The sequence below is a fragment of the Notechis scutatus genome, chromosome 3 (genome assembly GCF_049901735.1).
Source record: "Notechis scutatus isolate UNSWTSFEM ecotype Mainland chromosome 3, rNotScu1.2, whole genome shotgun sequence".
NCBI lineage: Eukaryota > Metazoa > Chordata > Lepidosauria > Squamata > Elapidae > Notechis > Notechis scutatus.
The window spans coordinates 201053178-201078290 of record NC_142011.1 but is presented as its reverse complement, the minus strand read 5'-3'; the positions used below and the strand labels follow the sequence as shown (position 1 = coordinate 201078290).

Genomic DNA, 25113 nt, shown 5'->3' with positions numbered 1-25113 from the left:
TATCTGTGTTACTGACAAATTCACTTAACAATTTGTGGCAAGAAATGTCAGAAAACAAGGCAAACCTTATTTAACAACTGTTTGGCTTAGCAAGGGCTCAACTATGGTTGTAAATCAAATTAGCTGTATTGAAGACAAAACGTTGGGGCTTTCTTCAGCAGAGCATTAAGTTTTGGTGAAAGAATCATTTGATTCATCTCACCCGAAACTGATGAGTGGCCAACATTTGCCAACGTTTTATTTTATTTTTGTCTTTTAGCTTTTGTATAGTTTTCATCTTTTTAGGATTGTAAGCCATCCAGGGTCACCCTACGATAAGATGGCAGCCAATAAGTTTTACAAATTAACAAGTAAATAAAACATTGCGGCTGGATGCAGTTATGGTAGCCCAAGCTGACCAAATCAAGCATCATATAACTACAGTATAGCTCAATCATATAGCTCCCGCTGCCTTAAGAAAGTTCAAAACATTCTCAAAGATCCATCTTATCCTGGGAACCCTTTTTTTGAACTATTACCATTTGGCAGACAGTACAGAATAATAAAAACAAGGACAAATAGGCTGAAAAACAGCTTTTATTCCAGGGCAGTAGCTCTTTTGAATTCTACTGTATAGTGCAGTGTTGGTGCGATGTCAGGAGTTTTCGGTTCAATGTGTGGAGGGTGAAGGATGTGTGTTTGTGTTTATTTTCATGGTCATGAAGTGCACTGAAGATGGTGTTTGATTTCGTTGTACAAGGTGCAATGACAATAAAGTAAACTAAACTACAGGTGGTCCTTGAGCTACGACTGTAAATGAAGCCTGCCCGTTATGGTCGTAAGTCTTCACAGTCACAAAATATTATTGGTTTTACAACCCATAAATGATCTCCATTTTTGCGGAGCTCATTAAACAAATTCAGTGACCATAAAACAAATACCACAGTTGTTAAGGGAACCCATTGTTTGCTGTGACATAATTTTGCCAAAAAACCCAGTAGTGCTGGTTTTCATCAAAGTGGTCATACAATGCAGTCATGTGACAGAGGGATGCTGCAAACAGCCATAAATGCGGTTGTGTTGCCAAATACTCGAAGTGTGGTCATGTGATCACCATCAAAACGTTGAATATGGGTCACAAATTTCCCTTTTCATGTACATCGTCAGTTTGAATAATTGCTAAGTGACAGATCGTAAGTGGAGGGCTACCTGTATTGGCATAATAGCATTATTATTATTATTATTAAATTGTCATTAAACTGCCTGAAACATCACAACCAAAGATGCAATTATTGAGCGTAAATTGGCATCTTCAGCAAAAAAGACTCGGCGATCCTATCTTGAGATGCCAGTGGATTTGAAATCTCTTCCACTGAGCACCGAACGAGGCTTTGGAACAAACTATTCTGGGAATGGCTCATTAGTGAGCCTCAATTAACACAATTATACTTTCTCTTCTTTGCTCACTCATCTAATTTCTCCTTCGCCTAACTCACTGATATTATTTTTTTATCAGAGGCCGCCTGTAGAGACGCAGGCCATTCTCCCTCCTCCCCTGTAATGCATTCAGATAATTGTGATGTTAGTCAAGAGATGGGGAGAAATTAATTTGAGTTCCCCTGTGTTTGCAAAATTAGAAATTCTATCCTAACAGACATCTGAGCCGAGCCGCAGCTGGCCCTCCAAATTGGTATGTCTCTGAATATTAAAAAAAATGCATTTCTCTTAGCCAGAATTTCCCAAATGCAGATCCTTTGATTATAGTTATATTTATTTCTTTATTATTGCTTGTGGGAAGAGATGTGCTGGCTTTACTAGCTTCAAGATGATTATCCTTCTCTTGAGTTTAATCTACTCATCCAGCCAGATCTGGGAGACACGGTGGCTGAGATTCCCACCACGAAGAGACTGAGTGATTCCCACCTTCAGCAATCTTGGACTTCTTGGTGAGCAGATAATCTTCTTTGGAGCAGATAATCCCTAGATATTGAGCTACTCCCTGCTTACTATTTTTCTGGAGAGCAGTAAAAACATAGCTTTTCAACAACAACAAATTGCAGATGAGTCAGATCATACAAACCCTACCCAGTGCTGCTTCAGGCTGATTAATTAGATGAGCAGTTCACACCAAACTGCATTTTGTTTCCTTCTTTTTTACGGTTGTGACTCTGCCCTACTTCCTGGGGTTAAAACAGAATACAAATTAATCATTGAATATTTTGCCACACCGATAGCAAATAATCCACATAACAGATATATAAGGGACATTAGAGCTCTTCTTGTCCAACCCCCTGCTGAAGCAGGAAACCCTATACCAGGGGTCTCAAACTCGCAGCCCGCGGGCCAATTGCGGCCCGCAGGACGATATCCTGTGGCCCCCACCGTGATATGAAAGTATAATATTAGTGCGGCCCGCAGTGGGAATGAACCTCTGAAGGAAGTCCCGCCCGCCGTTCCTCGTCGTGGCTTCTTCTCCACCCTGAACTTTAATAAGTCCAAGTACAGGTCCAGACTTACTGATGATCATCTTCAAGCCATACTGAGGGTCTCAAGTGCCTCCTCTCTCAAGCCAAATGTGGCTCAGATATGTGAGAGGAAGCGTTGTCAAGTCTCTGGCAGCAAGGAGTAAGCTGGAGAAGCCATGTTCTGAGGAACTGTTCATGATCTTCATTCAATGTTCCATTCATGTGTTCAGGACAGTTCATGTATTGGAGAAATCATTTAACTGTTGATGACATTTGAGGATATTTTTTTAACAACTTTTTTGTGGAATCCCTTATGCGGCCCAGCCTCACCCAGACTCTGCCTCCAGCGGCCCCCAGGTAAATTGAGTTTGAGACCCCTGCCCTATACCATTTCAGATAAATTATTGTGCAATGTCTTCTTTAAAAACTTCCAGTGTTGGAGCACCCACAACTTCGGAAGGAGAGTCATTCCACTGATTGATTGTTCTTACCATCAGATTTCTCCTTCTAGGTTGCTTCTCAGTGTTCATAAGTGTAAACAGTTTCTTGATTCAGATGACCAGTCTTGGAACAAGTAGAGGAGCAAATCGAAGTTAGCATTTCTGCTCATCCAAGTTGTGCTAGTATTGCCATCATCCATCAACAGATCATCCTGCTGTAAGTTGCCTTTGGTGCAAAGTATCAGTACCCACACTCAGTTTTCTGATACCAGTACTTCATAGAGAGACCCCTAATCTAAGACAATCATCTTTAACGGGCAGATAGATTAAATAAAGAAAGTTAAGGGCTTTCCTTGCTCAGTCATATCCAACTCTAGGGGTTGGTGCTCATCTCTGTTTCCTAGCCAAAGAGCCAGCACTGTCTAAAACAGTGGTCCCCAACCACCGTGGCGCATTTTTTACCGGGCCGCAAAGAACTGGGCGCCGCCATCTTGTTTCAACAGCGCTTGAGAAAATGCTTCCGGGTGAGCTTGTCAGCCGTCGGTTGGAAAGCGGCGTTTGGGTGCTGAATCCTCGCATCTTAGTTTCGTTGAGGGGGGGGGGGCGGCTTCGAACGAAGAGCCGTCCCGATGGCGGTGGAGTCTCACGTTAGGAGGAGATTAAGAAAGAGCCCGAAAAGCCCATCGACAAAGGTACAAAGGAGGAGTTGAAGGTGGCGGGGAGAAGCAGGGGACGGCTGGCTGGCCATGGGACAAAAAATGTTGGGGGCCACTGGTCTAAAGGCTTTTTCCGTGGTCATGTGGCCAGTATGACTACACCAAAGGATGCAGTAACTTTCTCATTGAAGTTGTATCTATTTATCTGCTCGCATTTGCATGCTTTCAAACTGCTAGGTTGGCAAGGAGCTAGGGTAGGAATGGGAGCTCATCCCCGTCCACAAGTTACTCTTTTGCAAATTCAGGGACAACTGGGTACCTTTTCAACTTCTTTTATTTTTCTCGATTTGGGGGCATTGGCATTCTTCTGCGTCTGGACATTTTATAGCTTCTTCTCCAATGCTATACAGCATTTTTCAAGTCAATATGAGACATGGGCTCCCATGGAAATTGTTCTGACCAAGGCTTCCTAGACTGTAATTACACACACACTTATTTTAAAAACAAGACGTATTTTATTGCAACGCTGGGAATTGTTTTCATTCCCAGCCGGTAATGAATCTCAAACAGTCCCCCCGAGATAAGCACCCATCTTTCTTTTCTGTGAAGTGCTGCCAATAACAGAAGTATCAAATGAACTAGGAAAAAAAAAACCAACCAAAGTACAAAGAGCTTCAAGAACAAATCTGAACCGAAGGAACGACATTGCTTCCTGCAAAGGTTTCATCATCTTTGCCTGACCTTTAAACCTTATGGGAGGGGCAATCCCCTCTCAGCCTTATTCCCAAGTCACCCCTTTTGTTTCAGCTCTTCTTGCCTTCTAGCAGCTCTGTGCACACGTGCACTGGGAACAGGCTCCCATGGGTCCTCTGCCTCGCTGCTGCCAGACTCCGAAGGCTCCAAAGGCAGCACCCCACTCCCAGATGGTCCTGGTCCCATCTCTGCATCGGATGCAGGACCTTCATCCAAGTCCTCTCCAGACTCCATGACTGGTCTCCGTTCTTTCCCACTGTCTGATTCCGTTGCCATCTGCACTGGCTGCCGGCGAGCCACAACAGAAGTGATGGCCGTCCCGCCTTCATAAACATGCCGCTATCTACAAGTTAAGAATAAGAGAGAAGACTTTGATAGAAATAGGTAGGAGACTAAGCAAGTCGAAAACTGCCAGATAGCATTTAGAAAAGAGTTCCGACAGACCCATTCCTATTCACTGAACTGTAAGAAGAAGTCCCTCACAATTGGACTTCCAAGGTTCTGTTACAATAGCCAATCTTCCAGAAAAGTAGGTATGAATCTTTTTATGGAATTAATTTCCTGGCATGGTCCGTCTAGTGGAGTTAACTCTCCGTGTGTGCTTCTCAAGTTAGTGGATATTTGGTTGCCTCTTTGAGTTGTGTCAGTCAGTTCTAAGGCCAGCACTTTTCACAGGAGCGATTTAAGGCTCTCCTGATTGATCTGCCAGATTAGGAAAATCCCATAAGCTCTGTGATTCTGCCAGCAAGTTCATTTAAGAAGATACAATTGAACTTGGCAGTAGTTCCACCTCAGTGCCCTCAACTTTCCTTGGATGACAATGATGGTCAATCAGTTGGTGTTCTCCTTAGCCTCATGATTGCCCTCCAACTGCTTTTTAAAAGTGGTAGGTTGCCAGATTCCATTCTTGTCTTCAGAAGGCATCACGGTCCATTGGGCCTCTGCCTAAAGATCAGCAGTTAAAATAGCCGTAGATGCAGTTACAAATATAGCTATAAAATTAGCCTAGTGCAGCTATTCCTTTCATCACGCCAGGCTTCTGTATGCAGGCTCTGATCTGATAATAGAAGGTTGTTGTCACAATGATTCATTCACTCATACCTATATATGCAGTGGTGGGATTCAAATTTTTTTATTACCGGTTCTGTGGGTGTGGCTTGGTGGGCGTGGCAGGGGAAGGTTACTGCAACATCCCCATTCCCTCCCCAGCCCACTAACCTGCTTTCCAGCTCCATTCTCATGTGCGGGGCAACCAAAGAAGACCCAGCCAATCAGCTGGGACTCGGGAGGCGGAGAATAGAGGGGGGTGGGGCCAGTCAGAGGTGGTATTTGCCAGTTCTCCGAACTACTCAAAATTTCCTCTACCGGTTCCTCAGAGCCGGTCAGAACCTGCTGAATACCACCTCTGTATATATGATTTATATAGCAGCCCATATCACACAAGATGCTTATAGGATTCAAACACACAAAGGTCAGGTTGCCCTCAACTTTCAACAGTTCTTTTAGTGACCGTTCCAAGTTACAACAGCACTTGAAAAAGGCGACTTAGGACCATTTTTTTCACACGACTAAAGAAACATCTCCATAGTCACGTGATCAAAATTCAGGCACTGGGCAATTGGCCTGTATTTATGACCGCTGTGGTGTCCCAGGGTCACTTGGTCACATTTTGTGACATTCTGACAAGCAAAGTCAACAGAGAAGCCAGATTCCACTTAACAACCATGTCACTAGCTTAACAAGGGCAGTGGTTTACTTAACAACTGTGGCAAGAAAGTTAACAAAATGGGGCAAAAGCGACTGAACAATTGCCTTACTTAGCAGCAACAAAAAAATTGATCTCCATTTTGGATACTAAGTTGAGGTCTCCCTGTACCACAGATAATCTCCCAGAGCCCAAGGATAATCATTTGTCCTAAATGCCTAACGAAACAACCAGGTCATCAGTGCTTTGCAGAAGACTAACTTGGTTAGGGATATCTGAATCTCTGGGGGATGCTGTCCCTTAGGGCAGGTCCTGCAGTTGAGGAGGCACAACTCCAGGGTCCAGCAAGATCAGGGGTGGGCTTACCAAATTTGCAGATGATACAAAGCTGGCAGGAATAGCTAACACCCAAGAAGATAGGCTCAAGATCCAGATGGATCTTGACAGACTAGAACACTGGACCGGATCTAACAAAATGAAATTCAGTGTAGAGAAAAGTAAAGTCCTACACTTAGGCAAGAAACAGCAAAAGTACACATATAGACTGGGTGAAACCAGGCTCAACAGCAGTAACTGTGAGAGGAATCTTGGAGTCTTAGTGGACAACCAGCTAAATATGAGCCAGCAGTGTGCAGCAGCAGCCAAAAAAGTTAATGCAATCCTAAGTTGTATTAACAGAGGGATACAATCAAGATCAAGGGAGGTACTAATACCACTCTATAAAGCAAGGGTGGGCAAACTACGGCCCGCAGGCCACATCCGGCCCGTTGGGCCTTTTAATCCGGCCCGCCGAAGATTGGTCTGTATGTAACCGCGGCCACTTTTTGGCTGCTTTCAGACGCGTCGAGAGGAGGCGGTTGAGGCGGAGGGCGGGCGGCGGAGAGCGAGCAGGGCGCCTGGCGGGCTTGTCAGGCGGAGCAGGAAACGGGGGCAGGAGCCTGGCGGAGCGAAGAGAGCTGAAACCTGTTGAGGTCTCGCCGCAGTCCCTTCGCAGGGAGAGAGCTGCGCCCCAAGGACCGACTGGCGGCCGGAGCGGCCAGGACTGGCAGTGGTGGCCAGGGCCCGACCTGCGGGGGGGGCTGGGGCGGTTTTCTCCCGTGCCTGGCTTCGGAGCGGCCCGCCGTGCGCTCTTGGGCATCTGGCTCACTGCGCCCTGGGCGCGCCTTTCCCTCGCCTCTCAGCCAGCAGCAGCAGCAGCAACAGCAGCAGCAGCTCTGCCGCCGCCGCCTCCTTTCTCCCCTAACGCCCGCTGTTGTGATGCGTATTCCCGTAGACCCGAGCACCAGCAGGCGCTTCACACCTCCCTCCATGGCCTTCCCCTGCGGTAAGATGGGAGAGAACAGCGGCGCCCTCAGCGCGCCGGTGCCGGGACCTCACAGCCGGACCTAGGTGCTCTCGGTGGTGGATGTCCTGGCTGGGTGGAGCGGGCAGGTCCTGGGAGAGGCGCGCAGATGTTTTCTGCCAAGCGGGCTTCCCAAGCGCCCGGGAGGACTCGCGGTTTAACAGCAAAAGCGGCGGCGGGATGGGCGCTGGGCGGGCGGGGGGAAAAGCAGGTGAAAGCCCCCACACACACACACCTCAGCAAGCGGTTTGCAGGGTTAGCCAGCAGTTTCTCGCAAGAGACTGAAAGCCGGTCTGCTCCCCCCAATTAGATGTTGGTCCAAGAGGGAGGGTCAGCCCTGCTACTAATTGGTGGTTCACAGTTTATCCGTGGGCACCGGAGGAGTTATGTTTTGGGGGGTGGGCGTTTATTTATTTTTTATCTTATAAGTGGCCAACTTGTGTAAACTGAGGGGGTACATTCATTCATTCATACATACATACATACATACATACATACACACACACACACACACACACACACACACACACACAGTCGTTTATTCGTAAGGGAAGAATCTGTCTATCTATCTATCTATAATGGCCTTTTATAAAATTGGTTCGGCCCTCGAACGCAGATCTGATTTTCCATGTGGCCCCCGACAGAAATTAATTGCCCACCCCTGCTATAAAGCCTTAATAAGACCACACCCAGAGTACTGCATCCAGTTTTGTTCACCACATTATAAAAAAGATGTTGAGACTTTAGAAAGAGTGCAGAGAAGAGCAACCAGGATGATTAGGGGACTGGAGACTAAAACATACGAAGAACGGTTGCAGGAACTGGGCTTAGCTAGTCTAGTGAAGAGAAGGACCAGGGGAGACAGGATAGCAATGTTCCAATATTTGAGGGGCTGCCACAGGGAGGAAGGGGTCAAGCTATTTCCTAAAGCACCAGAAGGCCAGACAAGGAATAATGGATGGGTGTAACAAGGAACACCAAAAACTGCATCATTCTGGCTTAGCTTCCAAGAGTCTCAAAGGTGCTTATTTCCAAAAGGCAACTGGACCATGTTCTTGTTTTTTTTTCCCTTTGAGGAAGAAGAAAACATTTTGCTTCTCATCAAAAAGCTCCATCGGTTTTGATGAAGCTTCTTGGATGAGAAGCAAAACGTCTTCTTAGCCTTCCTCAAGGGAAAAAAAAAAACATAGTCCAGTCGCCTTTTGAAAAAGCACCTTTGAAGCATCCATGACCTGGATGACTGAGAATCTCCATAGACCTCCAGCTTCTCAGTGTACTTCAAAGGCAGCCGTGTGTAGAGAGCATTATAGCAATCTAAAGAAGTGACCAAGACATGAGTTAACTATGAGCGGGGCCTCCCAATCTGGTTTTTCTTGGAGACTTATGTCAACCATCATCCATCTTAGGTAAAATTTAAAGTCATTCTGTCCATAAATGATTGCACCAGACCCATAGGGAACATAATAAAGAATTAGGACAACTGGCAGCAGGAGATGCCATAGTGTAAGAAAGTAATTTTCACCCCCCATCTTGTTACAAACATAGTACAGTACAGGGACAATTTATTGTACCTATGCCATAACTGTGTGTCTTAAAATTCCCATTACTCTGACCAAGGGTGGTGGTTGTTTTTTCTCCAGCCTTGCCAAATCCACTTAGTGGAAAGTGCAAAAGGGAGAAGATAGGACACAGAGTAACAGAGTTGGACGTGACCTTGGAGGTCATCTAGTCCAACCCCCTGCTGAAGCAGGAGAGTCTATAGTACATTGCAAACAGATGGTTATCCAGTCTCGTCTTAAAAGCCACAATTTCTGAAGGCAAGCCGTGGTTATTTTTTTCTCACTGTCAGGAAATTTCTCCTTAGTTCTAAGTTTCTTCTCTCCTTGGTTAGTTTCCATCCATTGTTTCTTGTCCTCCTTCAGGTGCTTTGGAAATTAGGTTGACCCCCCCCTCCCCTCTTCTTTGTGTCAGCCCTTCAAGTATTGAAACACTGCTATCATGTCACCCCCCATTCCTTCTTTTCATTAAACTAGACATTCCCAATTCCAGCAATTGTTTTTCTTATGTGTTAGCCTCCAGCCCCCTAATTATTTTTGTTGCTCTTCTCTGTACTCTTTGCAGAGTCTCAACTTTTTTTATATATGTATACTAGCCGATAAGCCTGCGTTTCCCAGGTATTTATTTATCCCAATCCTGAGGAAAATCCGGTAGTCAGGACTCACGCTGTTGTACTGTCTGTTGTGCAGTGTCGCAATTCTCCTATTCCTCCACAAGAGGGAGCCCTGTGAAGCCGTTACCAAGGCAGAAGCCATTTTAAGGTACTCACACACCCCAAGGGTTCTTAGGGGTGTCTTACCTCCACAGTATTTGTTTCAGAGGGTAAGTGATCTGTGTACCAAGTTTGGTTGAAATTTCTCGAGGTGTTTCAGAGTTATGCTGGAACATACATATTATATATATAGATACTCGCTCAATACCCACACTTTGCTACGAAACTATGTGGCCGGGCTTAGTTTTTGGGGAGGAAAGTAAGGGGGGAAAAAAATTCTGCCTCTGCCTATCAGCATCCATCGGTGTTCATCTGGCTAGCGTCCTGTCAGTGTGTGAGAGAGTTGAGGGCTATTTGGAAACTGAAACAGTATTTGCTGTGTGAGCAAGGAGACAGCAAGGAGCCTGGGCGTGGCTTAGCTCAACTGTTCTGTACTAAAGCTGCTTGGTGCTGTGAAACTGAAACTCATCTGCTTGTGTTTTGCCTTTGGAACAGATTACTTTTCAGATGGGGAGGGGAAGTAGAACTCCTTAGTATCAGAGCATGTGTTAATAATAATAATAATATAGGAAATACTAATGCTCTGATGGTCATTTCGAAAAATCCTTTCTTAGTGAGCACTTAGAAGCCAAGAGGAACAAACATTTCAAGTTTGTAGGCTTTACGCTTCTGGAGATGTTGTGGTGATACGTGAGTGGTATTTCACTTTGATAGGTGGATGGATGGATGGACGGACGGACGGACAGACAGACAGACAGACAGACAGACAGACAGACAGATAGAAAAGGTATATAGGTAGGTAAGTAGGTAGATAGATAGATAGATAGATAGATAGATAGATAGATAGATAGATAGATAGATAGATAGATAGATAGATAGATGGAAAAGGTATATAGGTAGGTAAGTAGGTAGGTAGGTAGATATAGATAGATTAGATAGATAGATAGATAGATAGATAGATAGATAGATAGATAGATAGATAGATAGATAGATAGATAGATAGATAGATAGGTAGGTAGGTAGGTAGATAGTGGTGCGAAGAGAGCCCAGGAGAGATTCAACTTCTTACAAAATCTGTTTTATCAGGAAGATGATCTGTAGCTTTTAAAAATATAAGAGAGGTGTTGAGACACAGCTTGGAACGCGCACGTCTTGTCTGATCAAGAAAGTATGAAATGTTAGTGGGAATTTTACTTCCACTGCAGATATGAAGTGCTGAAGGGGACAGGTTAATTCTCACACATTTTAAATTATATATTTTTCCCATTTATCTTTATAATATACCAAAATAAAAGAAAAGGCAACTACTGCAAGTAGTTTGGTCCGCTGTAGCAGAAAAGCACCAGCTCTAAAGTCGCCGTACAGGTAGTCCTCGACAAATTCCTCGTGTCCAATTACACTTGGCCAATAAAGAATTCCATTTTATTCTACTTTATTTCCTGACAGTTAGAACAATTAATCAGTGGAACAACTTACCTCCAGAAGTTGTAAATGCTCCAACACTGGAATTTTTTAAAAAAGATGTTGGATAACCATTTGTCTGAAGTGGTATACAGTTTCCTGCCTAGGCAGGGGGTTGGACTAGAAGACCTCCAAGGTCCCTTCCAACTGTTACTCTATTCTAAGTCCCTGGAGGGTTTTGGGGGGGGGAAGATTTCAGAAGTGCTTTTCCCTTGCCTCCTTCCAAGGGCTAGGAGAGAGTGAATGGCTCAAGATCACCCAACTGTCTTCATAACTAACCAGGACTAGAACTCATAGTCTTCCAGTTTCTAGCCTGGCACCTAAACCACTGTAACAAACTGGCTCTCAGCTACTATCTGCAAAGTCTTCAACAGCACAGAATCTATAGGACATACCAGGCAAGGCAGTTGTCTGAATTATATCTGCTTGTCCCAAATCAAACTTCCTGAGTGAGACTGTTAGTGAATCTCTACGCCTCAAGAAGTTATGGGGTGAGAAGTGGAGGATGGATATCTTCTCAATAGTCATCCCATGCCTTGGAAGCCTACACCACCTTTTCTCTGTGCTTCAAGCTCATTAAAAATTACACTATTCCAACATATCTTTGGCCCTAATTTATGGACCAAAATGATAGGTAGTGTTGTTATGATGGTATGCTGGATGCTCTGCAGTGGATAAGAAGATGCCCCAGAGAGTTATAAGCACAGCACAAAAAAATCATCAGTTGCTCTCTTTCTTCTTTGGAAGAGATTGTGAAGACCAGACTCCTCTCTAGAGCACTAAAAATCTCCACAGACTATTCTCATCCTGGTCACTCATATTTCGAACTATTACCATCAGGGAAACGCTATAGGTGTCTTAAAATGAGGACTAATAGACTGAGAAACAGTTTCTTTTCCAAGGCAGTAATTGTCTTGAATCAAACAGTGCATTTGTGATTTAGTCCTATGTATATAGTGCCATTTTTAAACAATTTAACTTACTACATGTTTTAGATAGGTTTTAGACCAGGTTTTTTATTATTATTATTATTATTATTTTAATTATTTTAATTTTTAAATACTCTGTAGTGTGATTGGATGTGGTGTTTGGGGAACTGTGCTGGAGTAGCTTTCAAATTTCATTGTATTTGTAGAATGCAATAATAAAGGTATTCTATTATGCATTGATATTTTTCATTAAGGTACGTGCCTTGCCGTTTGTGTTTTGCTACCCAGCACCCAGAATCTATAAACACTGAAAAATAAATAAAGTTCAAAACTGCAGAACAGGAGAGATAGACACATGCAAACACACATTTACAAGAGGCCTAAAACAGCTAATGGCACTATTTTCAATTTCAATATCTCTTGACTTCTTTTTTTTGTGTGTGTGTAAATTTTATTTGAGTTTTCACAAAGAGAAAAAAAAATACAAATAAAACATCTTTTTTGAAAGCAGCATAATTCCAGGTTACATTTCTTCGTACAGAAACAAATTCAGGTTCATGCTCATTTTTATATTCTATTCCATATCTTATTCCTATTTTACATTTTCTGCATAGCTTCTCCCCTCTTTTAATTTTCTCAATTTTATTTTAATTATCTCATCTCAATTCAAATCATTGTATTTATATTTTTTGTCTGTCCTGTTTCAATTATCTATTGTCTTTTCTCATTAAACAAAATTTCTCCTGTAGTTACTGATTGGAGTATGACGCCTTTATATTTTTTCCCTAAAGTTGTAACATTCAATATAATACATAACTTCCATTCGGATTCTGCTTGATACATTCTTAAAATACACACTGTATTCTTAAAAAGAAAAAAAATTATAAATGTATATAATTAAAACAACATTCCATTCCAATTCAATTCTATCATTAATATTAATATTCATTAAAGTCTTAACATCTTTAACATTACTTTTCAATTAAATATCATACTTCTATGGAAACAATTATAAGCTTTCCATAGTTAATTCCCCCCCTTTCACTTATATTTTATAAAACATTAACTAATTAAAATGTTCCCGTTCCTTCCTAATTCAATGTTCTCATTTATTTTATTTCACTTATTTTATTCACAAACATTTCACTAAATTACACTAACTATTTTATCCCTCATTTTAATCATATGTTGTTTCCAATTTTCTAAAGTTATTTCTATTACTAATATAACAATACAATCTTATGTACCTTTACAGAATCCCCTTTTCAGTTAGATTTTCACCCATTATCTCTAAATAGGTCCTGTTTCTCTATATCTTGCTCCGGTCCTTTATAACTTCTTTTCCTTTCCTTCTTCCCTCTCTTCTTCTCTCTCCCCTTTTACCCCCTTGTCTCTCTACCTCTATTTCTCTCTTCTGTATTCCCCTTTCTGTTGCTTTCCAGTATTATACTTATTTTTCGAATTATTTTTCTTTTCTTTGGTTGTTTTTTAAGTCTTAAATTCTCCATTCTCTTTCCCCCTTTCCTTTTTCTTCCCCACATAGAATTACTTGTTCATTAAAGATGGCTTCTTCTTTGTCCCAGTCTTCTTGTTTTGCAGTCTTTTCTTGTTGTTTCTCATAGTTCCAAATCTCCATTTCTAAGAATTGAAAGATGAAGCCAAAAGAACCCTTCCCTTCTTGTGCATCTTCTTTGTACTTTTTAAGTTCCATTTTCAATTCATCCAGAAGTGGTGTCATTGTATAAATTTTTTAAACAACCACCCGATTGATTTTAGTCATTCAAATATAATAACCAAAAATCCAAAGATCACCAGATAATCCAAATACACACAAGCTGTTTCTTTTTTGCTCTTTTTTTTCACTTTCTCTTCCTGGGGTTACTATTTAGTTGCAAAGTTTCAGTTAAAATGTATCTTTTAGAAGTCTTGTTGAAGTTTTACTTTAGATTCTTTTTAATTCCAGGCAGTCTCCTCCCTCTTCCAGATCCTGCCCTTGTTCTTTTTCTCTCCCTTTCTTTATGAAAAAGAAAGTTTTTAATGTCCAGAAATCTTTATTATCCCTTTGGCATTTTGTTTTATTTTCAGCTTAATTGCCTATTGATGTCAAAGCGGATTTTTCCAATTTCTTATTTAAGTCTCTTAGTTGTCAGTATAGGGAGGAGAGAGAAAAAAAAAAGCCAAACCTTTCCCTTTTCACTTTCCTTCGCTGCTTCCAACTCTTCTTTGGGAGCGATGTTATTTTTTGTAAGTTTAAATTCCAGGGTACCTTGGTTGTTGCTTTTACAATTTAACCCAGTCAGCCAAAACTTTCACTTCTTATCTTCCTCCTGCACATTCTTTTCCAGTCGAGTTCTCCTTTGTGGTGGCCATTTCTGACCACCGCTACATCCGCCTTCGGGAAAGGGAGTAATGGCCAGCTGAGGAGGAGAGATGCGGCTCTCCTCAACCCTGCTGGCGGTCTCCCCCCTCTTCACCACCTCTACGAGGTGGCTTAGCCCCGAAACCAGCCGGCTCGGGGCGCTCCAGCGGCGAGCCCAGACAGAAACCGCGCACGATCGCAGATTTCTGTCTGTTGCCGAAGCCCTTCAAACCGGAACAGCCAATATCTCTTGACTTCTTAATTTGGTCCTGATGTATTAACAAGTTCTGAAACTCCCAAATTACTTGTTGTATTGACTAATGTCTTAGATGAGTTTAAATCTTTGGCTGATTTCCATAGACAGTTGAAAATTACTTCTAAAATTACTACTAATGTTGTTAATCTTGCAAGAGGGTTGAAAGGAAGAGTTGGACTGCCATGTTTTAACAAATCAACCCTCTTGCTTTTAAAAAAAAATGTTAAATACGTCTTTTATGGTCTTCAGATGAACAGTGTCATCTGAAAAAAGATTCTTTTTCATTATGTAAATCAGGAGATGTTGAAGAAAGATTGAGTGTCAGTATTTTCATGTTACAAGTAAAATGTATTTGAAGGGATGTTGACATAAATAATTTGGTTCTTCTCTGTGATTGTCACATTTTGGTTTAATATCCATGTTATTATTAATAGAATTTTAAGAATTCTATTTTGAGTTTTGAGCGGGATAGAATCAAGATCATGCAAAGTTATCATGCTTTACAAAGCCCTATTAAGACCACACCTGGAATACTGCATCCAGTTCTGGTCACCACAATACAAAAAGATGTTGAGACTGTTAAGCCTGGATTCAACGGGTGTTAAGGAAAACAAACTAAACAGAACGTCAGCAAGTCAGATAGGAAGACAGGTAAATGTGAGATAAGTTTTCTAGTTAACACGCAGTAAAAATACAGATACGCTTGTGCTATCAAAAATATAGTTTATTCCATTTAAGAATTATAGCATAGTCAAATAAACGGTCCATTAGTCATATATCAATTTCAGTCAAATCTTGTCGGGATACTTATTTGCAAAGTCTGTGTTGAATAGCCAATGTCAGTTCACTTACAATAAATCAGTCCAATCTTATCTTCTCTCCGTTGAGAAAAATCAACACTCCTGTTTCACTCCCGTTCAGCAAGAACGCAGTCATCAATCCTTCCAGTAATTAGGATCAGTAAGCCAGAGAGAGAGAGCTGCAATTGCCTCGCTTCTTATATAGTGCTTTTACAACCACACCCTTAATTACATTCTTGCAGTTAAAGTTACACACACTTTAACTAACAAACCATGATACCATATTTATTATTTTTACCCAAACCAGTTAGGGTAAACAATGTTATCCCTAACAGAGACTCTGGAAAGAGTGCAGAGAAGAGCGACAAGAATGATTGGGGGTGGGGGAGCTGAAGAATAGTTGCAGGAACTGTCTAATCTAGAGAATAGAAGAATTACGGGACACGTGATAGCAATCTTCCAATATTTGATGGGCTCCTACAAAGTCGAGGGATCAAGCTGTTTTCCAAAGCACCAAAAAGGCAGGACAGAAAACAATGATGGAAACTAACCAAGGAAAAAAAGCAACCTACTAAGAAGAACTCTCTTAACTGTGAGAGCCATCAACCAGTGGAACAGCTTGCCTTTAGAAGTTGTGGGTGGCTCCATCACTGGAGGCTTTCAGAAAGAGACTGGACAACCGTTTGTCTGAAATGGTCATGCTCAAGCAAGGGGTCGCGCTAGAAGACCTCCAAGATCCTGTCCAACTCTACTATTCTATGTTCCAAGAGAAGAGAAATAAGGACACGATGCTGAGTAACATTCCCCTAAATTGGAATGCATCAATTTATGAAGAATTTTTTGCAGTAAATGGAATTTGGATTGTAGGTGACAATTTTGCCATTGGGTGGTGGTGGGGGACTCCAGTCTTAAAATTTTGGAGTAAAGAAATGTGTTCACTCTCAGCTTTATATTGGCTCTTGGGGAAAAAAGAACTTTACTTCTCTTGAACTACACATTTTAATTCTGCTTTTTTTAAAAAAAAAAATTACTGGTTTTTAAGAGTTGCCTTAACTCCAGAAATTAAATAAATCATGTCCAACTAAATCTATCTAGGTATGCTAGACTTCAGTTTCCTGCATTTTTAGCTGGGCAAGACTGAGGTAGATCAACAACCATTAACCATGGCAGAGAAATTATCAAGCTTCAAGAGACCAATTTCAGAAGAAGCCTGAAGGTCAGTTACGAAAAGGGGAAAATGTTATTAGATGGACCTTCCATTCGATCTAGCAGGAGAGCTTTTATATCCTTCAGAGAATCAAAATAAAAACAATTTGGACCTGGGTGACTAGCTAATCTCTCATGCTGTAGAAGAAGAGCAGGCTGAACTGGAAGGTGAGATTAAATGTGTCACCACTTCGGAGTCATTGCATTGCCACAAGAGACTTAAGTCCAGCCACCCTCAAATTCCCTTGACCCTTATCTAGCACCAATTTAGCCTTGACCATTAGTTGATTATATTCTTATACATAGGGGTCATGGTCTCATCAGATTCTGGTTTGGAGGAGGAATTGGAACCAAGACCATCCAACAGGGAAGGCACGTCTCCCCTGAAGAGGCCAGGGGCTGAGGACAACGCTGTCTCAGGCCCCTCAGGCATTGGGGGAGGTGGTCAACTGGACAGGAGGATGCCGGCCCTCACAAACACAGGGGAGGATTAGCAGTGGGGATGAGAGGCAGCAGATTAGTGGTGGTATTCTACCAGTTCAGCCCAGTTCTGGCATACCGGTAGCGCCGAAAATCAGCTGGCAGAGAACCAATTCACTCCAAGTCCTTCCAAGGCTCTGCAGTTGGGCCCACCCACCTGCCTCTGCTCCTGGGACCTTTTTAACCTCTCAGCTGTTTGGCGCGGCGGAGCGGGTTACTGTGCTAAACAGCTGAGAGGCGCAACAGTTTAGTTTTTACTGTTTTAATGAGTGCGCAGAGCGCGTATTTCCCACAAGAGTGAGTCTCGCGTGAGTCGTGGGATCCCACCCCTGCAGCCATGCCCACCAAGCCACACCCGCAGAACCGGTGGTGGGAACTTTTGAATCCAACCACTGCAGCAGACCCCCCTCTGATGAGGAACAGCTGCCTCCCCCCACTCGATCCGAGGGCACGGAGAGTGAAACGGAGGGAGGCTCAAAGAAAATCTGCTTGGGAGGAGGTCCCCCCGGCCATCCTCCCAAGGAACACCTGGCTTGGGTTGACTTAAGCAAAGGCTGCAGGAAGGCATGTTTGTTGAAAACAATCTTTTTGCTTTTTTGGGGCCCGCATTTCTCCAGCCTTGGAAAAACCCTGCTTTGACTCATGTTTCTACCTCTACCATGGACTTGCCTTGTGGACAACTCACGGACTTTGCCCTGTGAACTTTGTGGTGGAACTAATAGAACAATAAAGGACTCTATTGAAGCCTGTCTTTGCCTATGGATCATATAATAGCAATAATAAATGCTTACGTGCTTTGAATTCAACGAGTGCTCCTGATTTTTTTATATAATAAATGTGTGAATATTTATTGAGGTTAACATGTGCCATTTTTTTTGATCCCGTAAGCAAACTACCTTCCAGTTCTTGATCTTTCCTTTGAGAAACAGGATGTCCCAAACTGAATTGACATAAAGAACAGGAATGTCTGTCAGAAGTAGAATCCCTTCTCCTGTGCAGCTCATCTGTCACTGTCTATCACTCTGACACATTACATTGCATTTTCTGGAGCGTGATACCTCCATATTTCTCCCCCTTCTTTCACAATAAATTCAACTGAATCTAGGCCTCCATAAAAGTCACACGTTTTCTGAGGCCCCCAAAAAACCAGCGTAAATCAATTTTATGGTACATGGCATGTTATGCTAAAATGTGGTGTCTTGTTGAATATAAGCATATTGTATAACGACCTTTCTGGCACAAAATGATTACCTCTGTGATCTGAAATAAAATAAGTGCACAATTCTCTTCCATTCTTTGCTCCATTTGCTGCTCATGTCTGAGACGGAAGGAAGCCTCGGGCTTACCAGTAGTTTCATTCTTAGTCTTCTGGATGCTTAACTTAAGTGGTTTATAGTTGCATTGCTGGGCCAGCTGTTCCTTTAAGATAAACTGTTATGGGAATTACACATCTGCGTAGGAAGAAAATCCACAGCATAAAGTGGTTGGACCTTTCTGAGCTGCCTGGTGGTATCTGGTGCCTTAGTTGTCTTTGAAAATTACTGTTGTGGTCATGAGAGACTAGAGTAGGGTTCCCCAACCCTTGGTCTCAGTGGTAGGTTTCAAAATAGTTTACCACCGATTCGGTGGGCACGGCTTGGTGGGTGCACTTTGCCCGCCCACACACGCTTTGTGTGTGTGCGTCAAACGCATGTTTTGCTCAGGCACAAAGGCTTTCCGACTCACCTCCTGCAGTCCTGCACTCTCCCTGTCGCTTCAGCAGCTGACGCGCAGCAATCTGTTGTGCCGCGCAAAGCAGCTGCACTCCAAAAGCAGGGAATAAAAGTCAGTATGGGAACCCGGGCAGGTGGGTGGGCCCAACAGCAGTTCTTCAGAGAGAACCGGTTCAGTCTCGGCTGATCTTCGGCACTACTGGTGTGCCAGAATATCACCACTGCCTGATCTGTGAACTGGCACCAGGCTACGGCATGCCAGAAACGTGGACACACAAGAAAGCGAAGCCGGGTGGAATTCTACCAGTTTGTCCCGGGCGAAGACCATGTGGGAGCTAACCAGTTCACTCCAATGATCAGCTGTTGTGCCTGCCTGCCCTGGCTCCATACTGACATGTATTGCCTGCTTTTGAAGCTCAGCTACATCGCGCGGTACAGCAGTTTGCTGCGCGTCAGCTGTTGAAGACACAAGGCGAGTGCAGGAGAAGGTCAGTAGGAAAGCCTCTGCGCGTGTGCAAAGCATGCCCACCAAGTCATGCCCCACCGAACCGGTGGTCAAACAATTTGAATCCCATCACTGAGCGAAGCCCTCATCTGTGGGGTGCAGATAGCTCCTTTTGGTCCATGGAAAAACCTCTCTCCATGGAACCAGTCCCTGGGTGCCTGGAGGCTAAAACATACAACGAACGGTTGCAGGAACTGGGCTTGGCTAGTCTAGAGAAGAGAAGGACCAGGGGAGACATGATAGCAGTCTTCCAATATTTGAGGGGCTGCCACAGAGAGGAGGGGGGGGTCAAGCTATTTTCTAAAGCTCCTGTAGGCCAGACAAGGAATAATGGATGGAAACTGAACAAGGAGAGATTTAACCTGGAAACAAGGAGAAACTTTCTGACAGTGGGAACAATCAACCAATGGAACAGCTTGCCCTTGGAAGTTGTGGGAGCGCCATCACTTGAGACTTTCAAGAAGAGATTGGACTGCCATTTGTCAGAAATGGTGTAGGGTCTCCCGCTTGGGCGGGGGGTTGGACTAGATGACCTACAAGGTCCCTTCCAACTCTGATTATCTGTATCTGTATCTGTCCAATAAACATGTTCTCTGAGGAACGTTCCTGCCTTGGAGTTCTGATTGGATGCGTTACTCGGAACACTGACATCTGGTGTATCATTTTTCTAAAGTCTACACTACTGAAATCTATAGCCAATAATTGGCATGTAATGGGATTTTGGTCTTAAACCAGTTTTGCTCCTCTTCATTGCCCACTCCCTTGTGCAACCTTTTTGTAACTTTCCCATTGGTTCTGACAGGTGACCGAAGAGGAAGAATCAGCTAATCACACCGTGATGATTCAGGAAACTTTGCAACCGGCTTCGATGGAGTTGGGCGAGCAGCACCATTTGGTGGTCTCCTCAGATGACATGGAAGGCATTGGGACAGTGACCGTTTATACTCAGGGTGGAGAGGCCTCGGAACTGATTGTTTATGTGCAAGAAGCCCTGCAGCCGATGGAAGTGCAGGAAGAAGCTGGAGAGGATATCTAAATCAAGTCTTCTGGGCAGGTAAGTAGGTAGGTAAGCCTCCTGGCCCTGGAGGATGAGTCTTCATTGGCATATTGCAAGTGTTCTGACCCAGCCTTAGCAGAAGCAAGAAACAGACTCCTTGTCACGAAAAACCCCTCTTTATTTACCTCTTGTGAATTAATGGCATTCACACACTGAAAAGTCCAGGCAATAGTCCTTCAAAGAGTTAACGGCAGTAACAGACCTTATCAGTTCCTTACAATAACTGCAAAGCCGTGAGCTCCCAGCCGAAAGGCTGCAAATTCTCTGAGCAAAATCTTCAGAAATACGAACCATTGTCTCCTATGACAAACACTCCCCTTTCCTTCTATTTATTATCCCAGCCAGGGAGAGGCCATTCAGTGTCCACATGTGCTTTGCTTCCCGAGTCGACTCCTTGTCCTCCATTGTTCCCCTCTCCTAACAGTTCTGCACATACACGCATCTGGAACAGGCCCCAGCTGTTCTTCCTCCTCACTCATATCAGCCTCCAAAGGCAGTTGCCTCTCCGGTGGCTGGGAAATGTCGGATGGCCCCGGCTCTATCTCTGCGTCCGATGCAGAGCATCCATCAGAGCCTTGCCCAGACTCCAGAACTGGCCCAAATTCCTCCCCGACCATTGCAGCTGACTCTGCCGCCAGCTCTGCTGGCAGCTGGCGACCACAACAGCAAGCCATTTGGGGAGAAACCCCTAAAGTTGGCATGGCAAGAGTTGGTACATTCCAATGACTCTGTGACTCTCTGCCTAACTAATTTTTCTCCACTGATAAAGTTACTTGGATGAGCAAAGAAACATCTCAGATTTACAAACTTCAGTCCAGTTGCCTTGATTCAACCTTTAGACATCTCCTGACACTGCTCAGTTATTTCCCAGTTTGACAGCAAGCATAAATGGTGCTTCCTGCAGCTACTAAATCCATGGTGTGTTTCACTCCTGGTAGATGTGAGGGTGGGCAGTTGATTGGATTTCAGGTGGTCCTTGACTTACGACCACAATTGGGACCAGAATATCTTGTCAGGGCTCCAACAAATCCACCTTCATTCAAATCAAAAAAAGTAAATTGGTTTATTAGAAATTGCCATGTTGGTGCATGGCTGGATGCAGCCAATACTAAATTACATCATACATTTCCCCCTTGACCCTGGTCTTCCCCCCACCCCCTGGATGTGACTTCTCCAATGGGACACATCCTTTCCCTAGAGTCATCCATCATGTTCTCCAATAACCTTCTTATGCTCCGACAACTTTGAGCTGCTGAGATGATTATCTAGGCATTTCAAGAAGGCCTTGTTTTTCCCCACTCCCTTTTTCTGGCAGCTAAAAAGACCAAAGGAGTATCTTTTTAGTTGACATATCTATTGGCTAAGCATGATAATTTGTTAAGTGAGCCCTGCCTGATTATATGACCTCTTTTGTCATAGTTGTTAAGGCGAATTCCTGCGGTTGTTAAGCAAATCACATGGCCGTTAAACAAATCCATCTTCTCCCATTGACTTCGTTGGAAGCCAGCTGGGAAGATTGCAAAATGGCCACCATATGACCTCAGAACATGGCAACCATTGTAAATGCATGCTGGCTGCCAAGCGCCTGAATTTTGATCATGTGACTATGGAGATGCCGCAGTAGACATAAGTGTGAGGACCGGCTGCAAGTCACTTTTCCAGTGGCTGTTCAGAGTATCGCAACATAAATTCAGCACCAGAAAAGTAAAGACAGATGACCAAGGCTTCATTTAACTTCTTTATGAACATATAAAGTAATTTTTACAATACCAGTTGTAGTTTTTCTCCAACATGGAGCAAACTCAAACCGAAGCAGACATGTTACAAGTTCAGAGCAGAACAGCAAGTCAGGAGCTCAGAAACAGACATCAGTTTCACTTTACTGCAGCAGGCAAGCAAGTCAGCCAGCAGAGGAGAGAAGCAGTTTCATTTTCAATAGACAGACCCAGAGCTTAACATACCTTCAGAGCTGCAGAGCTTAATATAGAGCCACTCCTAGGCTACTTCTAGTTTCAGTTTCCTCATTGGCTGACTTCATTGGCTGACTTTGTTACCATGCTGTATTCCAGTTCATGAATATACTCTGACAGTGGCATTGTAACTTCGAATGCTCGCTAAACAAATGAACGTAAGTCGAGGACCTCCCCCGATGGCTTTTCGCAGGAGACTTCTGTGACATGTATACTGAGCCATGCATGATGCATTTCTTTTTCTTTTTTTAAATGCCTTTTTTTTTTTTTTTCACGAATCCCCTTTCCTTTTCTCCCAAGGAACTCCAGAGATCACAGCCTCCCAATACCTTCTTCGGGGATCAAATTAGCATCCTGAACCACATCTGTGTGAGGAAACTTCAGCCAAACAAACCAGGAGGAGTGATCATCTGGCAAAGCGCCACAGGGCTCGATAAAACTATCTGGGCGTGTTGTAGGCACCTTAAGAGAAGGGTAGTGTTTTTAAAAGACTCTTTTAATCACAGTTTGAAAAGCTTTTTGAGAATGCAAAAGGACAATCAGGCAAAACAGAAAGGCCCAGGCAAGCTGCTTCTAAGGATAAAGCTCCATAGCTTATTTCTTCCCTTTGTTGGCTCCCTAGATTGCTTCGAGGAAGAAATTGCCCTTTTTTTTAATCTTCTAAAGGAGCTTTGCTTTGTGAGTTTTGAAAAAACCCAGAACGTGATTTGAGTTTCCGAAGACTCAAGAATGTTATCTTGAAGGAACTGGCTTCTCTTAGATCGTTCATCTTTTAATTTCTCCTCCTTCCGGTTTCTTGAGGATGCAAAACTGCCACCGTAGTTTTTCCCACATGCCTGGTTCCTATTAGAAAGGAAATATTTAATTGTCACCATGTATTTGAGGCACATAAATTGTAAATAATTTGAGAAGGCTGAGGAGGTTATGACCATCCCTGAATTTTTATTTTTCTCCCTGTTCCTCTTTGCAAGATTATAACAGGGTTTTCAGAAGTATAAAAAAATGTGTACTTTTTTTTTTCCTGAGCTTGGCCACTCTATCTCTGATTGATGTTCAATACTGCTGGGTTATGTGTGCCTCATAATACATAATGAATGCAATTTTGAGCCATAGAGAAGTAATTTAGCATCAAGAAAGCTGTGAAAACCAGAGTGATAAAGTGGAATTTGGGTCCTGTTTCCTTGTCTGACAAATATTTGAGCATTTCCTTCATGAAAAGCCCAGTTCTGTAGCCAAAGCTCACATCCATTATGGTTAATCTGTCTTTACAAAACTAAACAATTTGCCATGAAATACATTGGCCACCAGGGCTGGTCTAGAGAAGGCCTAATTTTTACTAAGCCTTCTTGAAGAGTGGGATAAATGGAGGCTAGGAGGCTCAAGCAAAATTGCGATGGGTATTTTGTCCATGGTTCTAAGAAGTAGTCCCCAATGGGGTGAACATTCTGCTATCCATGAAGGAAGCCAGACTGTTTCCAGCAGTCCAATATATTCTAGTTGCAATCATGCTGGCTAGGGGATTCTGGAAAGTTGGAAGTCCACAAGTCTTAAAGTTGCCAAGGTTGGACATCCCTAATTTATGGGGAAACATTGCTTCTCAGTTTGCTTAGGGGGAAAAAAGAGATGTTATGATTCGCACCCAATCACATGAAGAGTTTACCATTCAACCTCTGAGGAACAATGCCAACAGGTCATGGTTAAAACCTGAGGTTGGTTTTTTTTGTTATTCTGAGGGAGAAAAGGTGAGGGGGAAAAAACAGGAATAACCTGGCTTCTTTTATCCTATGAATGTTTACATTATCAAAGCACCCATTTGTGATTATAAGCAGAAATTCTATCATCCGACGTATGAAACAACTTAGAGTTTAATTCTTGTGACTTATTATGTCTAAGGTCTTCAAGAGACTTCTATCAAATAAAGTGGCATTTTAAAATATACAAGTTTTAAATAGGCAATCCAATTTTGGGGTGGAGGGGAAGACCCCAGGCCCTGTGTCCAAGCACACTATTGACTTTTCCCTGTAGTTTTGCTGGAAAGGAAGAATGCAACATATTAAGTCCTCATCTAGACTTAATTTGGTTTTTCCAAAAGAAAAAAGAAAAGAAAAAAAGAAAGAAAAGAAAGAAAGAAAAACAAGAATTGAAATAAATTCTTAATACCTCCCCATTATTTATTACATTAAATTATTAAATTTATTGAATGCATATGCCACTGAATCATTGAAATTCCTGCCGGCTTAAAAGCATAAATAAAACATACCCGGTAGAGAGAAAAAAATAGAGTAAAATCTTCACAGTAAGACGGGAAAAGTAATGCATAACTCCCAACACACATAACATTGCAACTCCGAATAAATAAAAAAACCAAATTATTAGGTGTAACACCAAAAAAAAAAAAATCATTGTCGCTGATCTCCAAAAAAGACTATAATCTCCTTATGTCCATCATCCTTCCCCAAAATATTCAGTGCAGCTCTCACTACTCAGGAGTTACTTCCAGCTGCCTTAAATCCTTAATATATGGAAGAGACCATCTGATCACCAAGATCTATTTTTTGTTGCAACTGAAATCTATACTTGTATATTTTCGCATCAGGTTATGCTATTTTCATCCTGCAAAGGTAATTGGCTTTAAGGTGATGCATTACTCTCCACCTTAGAGCTAGATTTTGGGAACAGAAGGAGCAAGAGGAAAGGGATCTCATTGGGAGCAAACTAGGTTTGTAACTATAATTTGGTTTAAAACAAAAACCTTGACGAGTCACTCTT

The 25113-nt window shown here is 42.8% G+C and overlaps 1 protein-coding gene across 1 annotated transcript in view; it reads left to right on the top strand.

Moving 5' to 3' along the window:
* ZFAT (zinc finger and AT-hook domain containing) overlaps positions 1-24622 on the top strand; it is a 131557-nt gene extending 106935 nt beyond the window's left edge. Inside the window, exons 16-17 of the mRNA XM_087962218.1 lie at positions 20120-20379; positions 22645-24622. Of these exons, the coding sequence (XP_087818344.1) occupies positions 20120-20353 (234 nt within the window). The 3' untranslated portion in view covers positions 20354-20379; positions 22645-24622. The remainder of the gene's footprint in view (positions 1-20119; positions 20380-22644) is intronic.
* Positions 24623-25113: the final 491 nt, after the last annotated feature.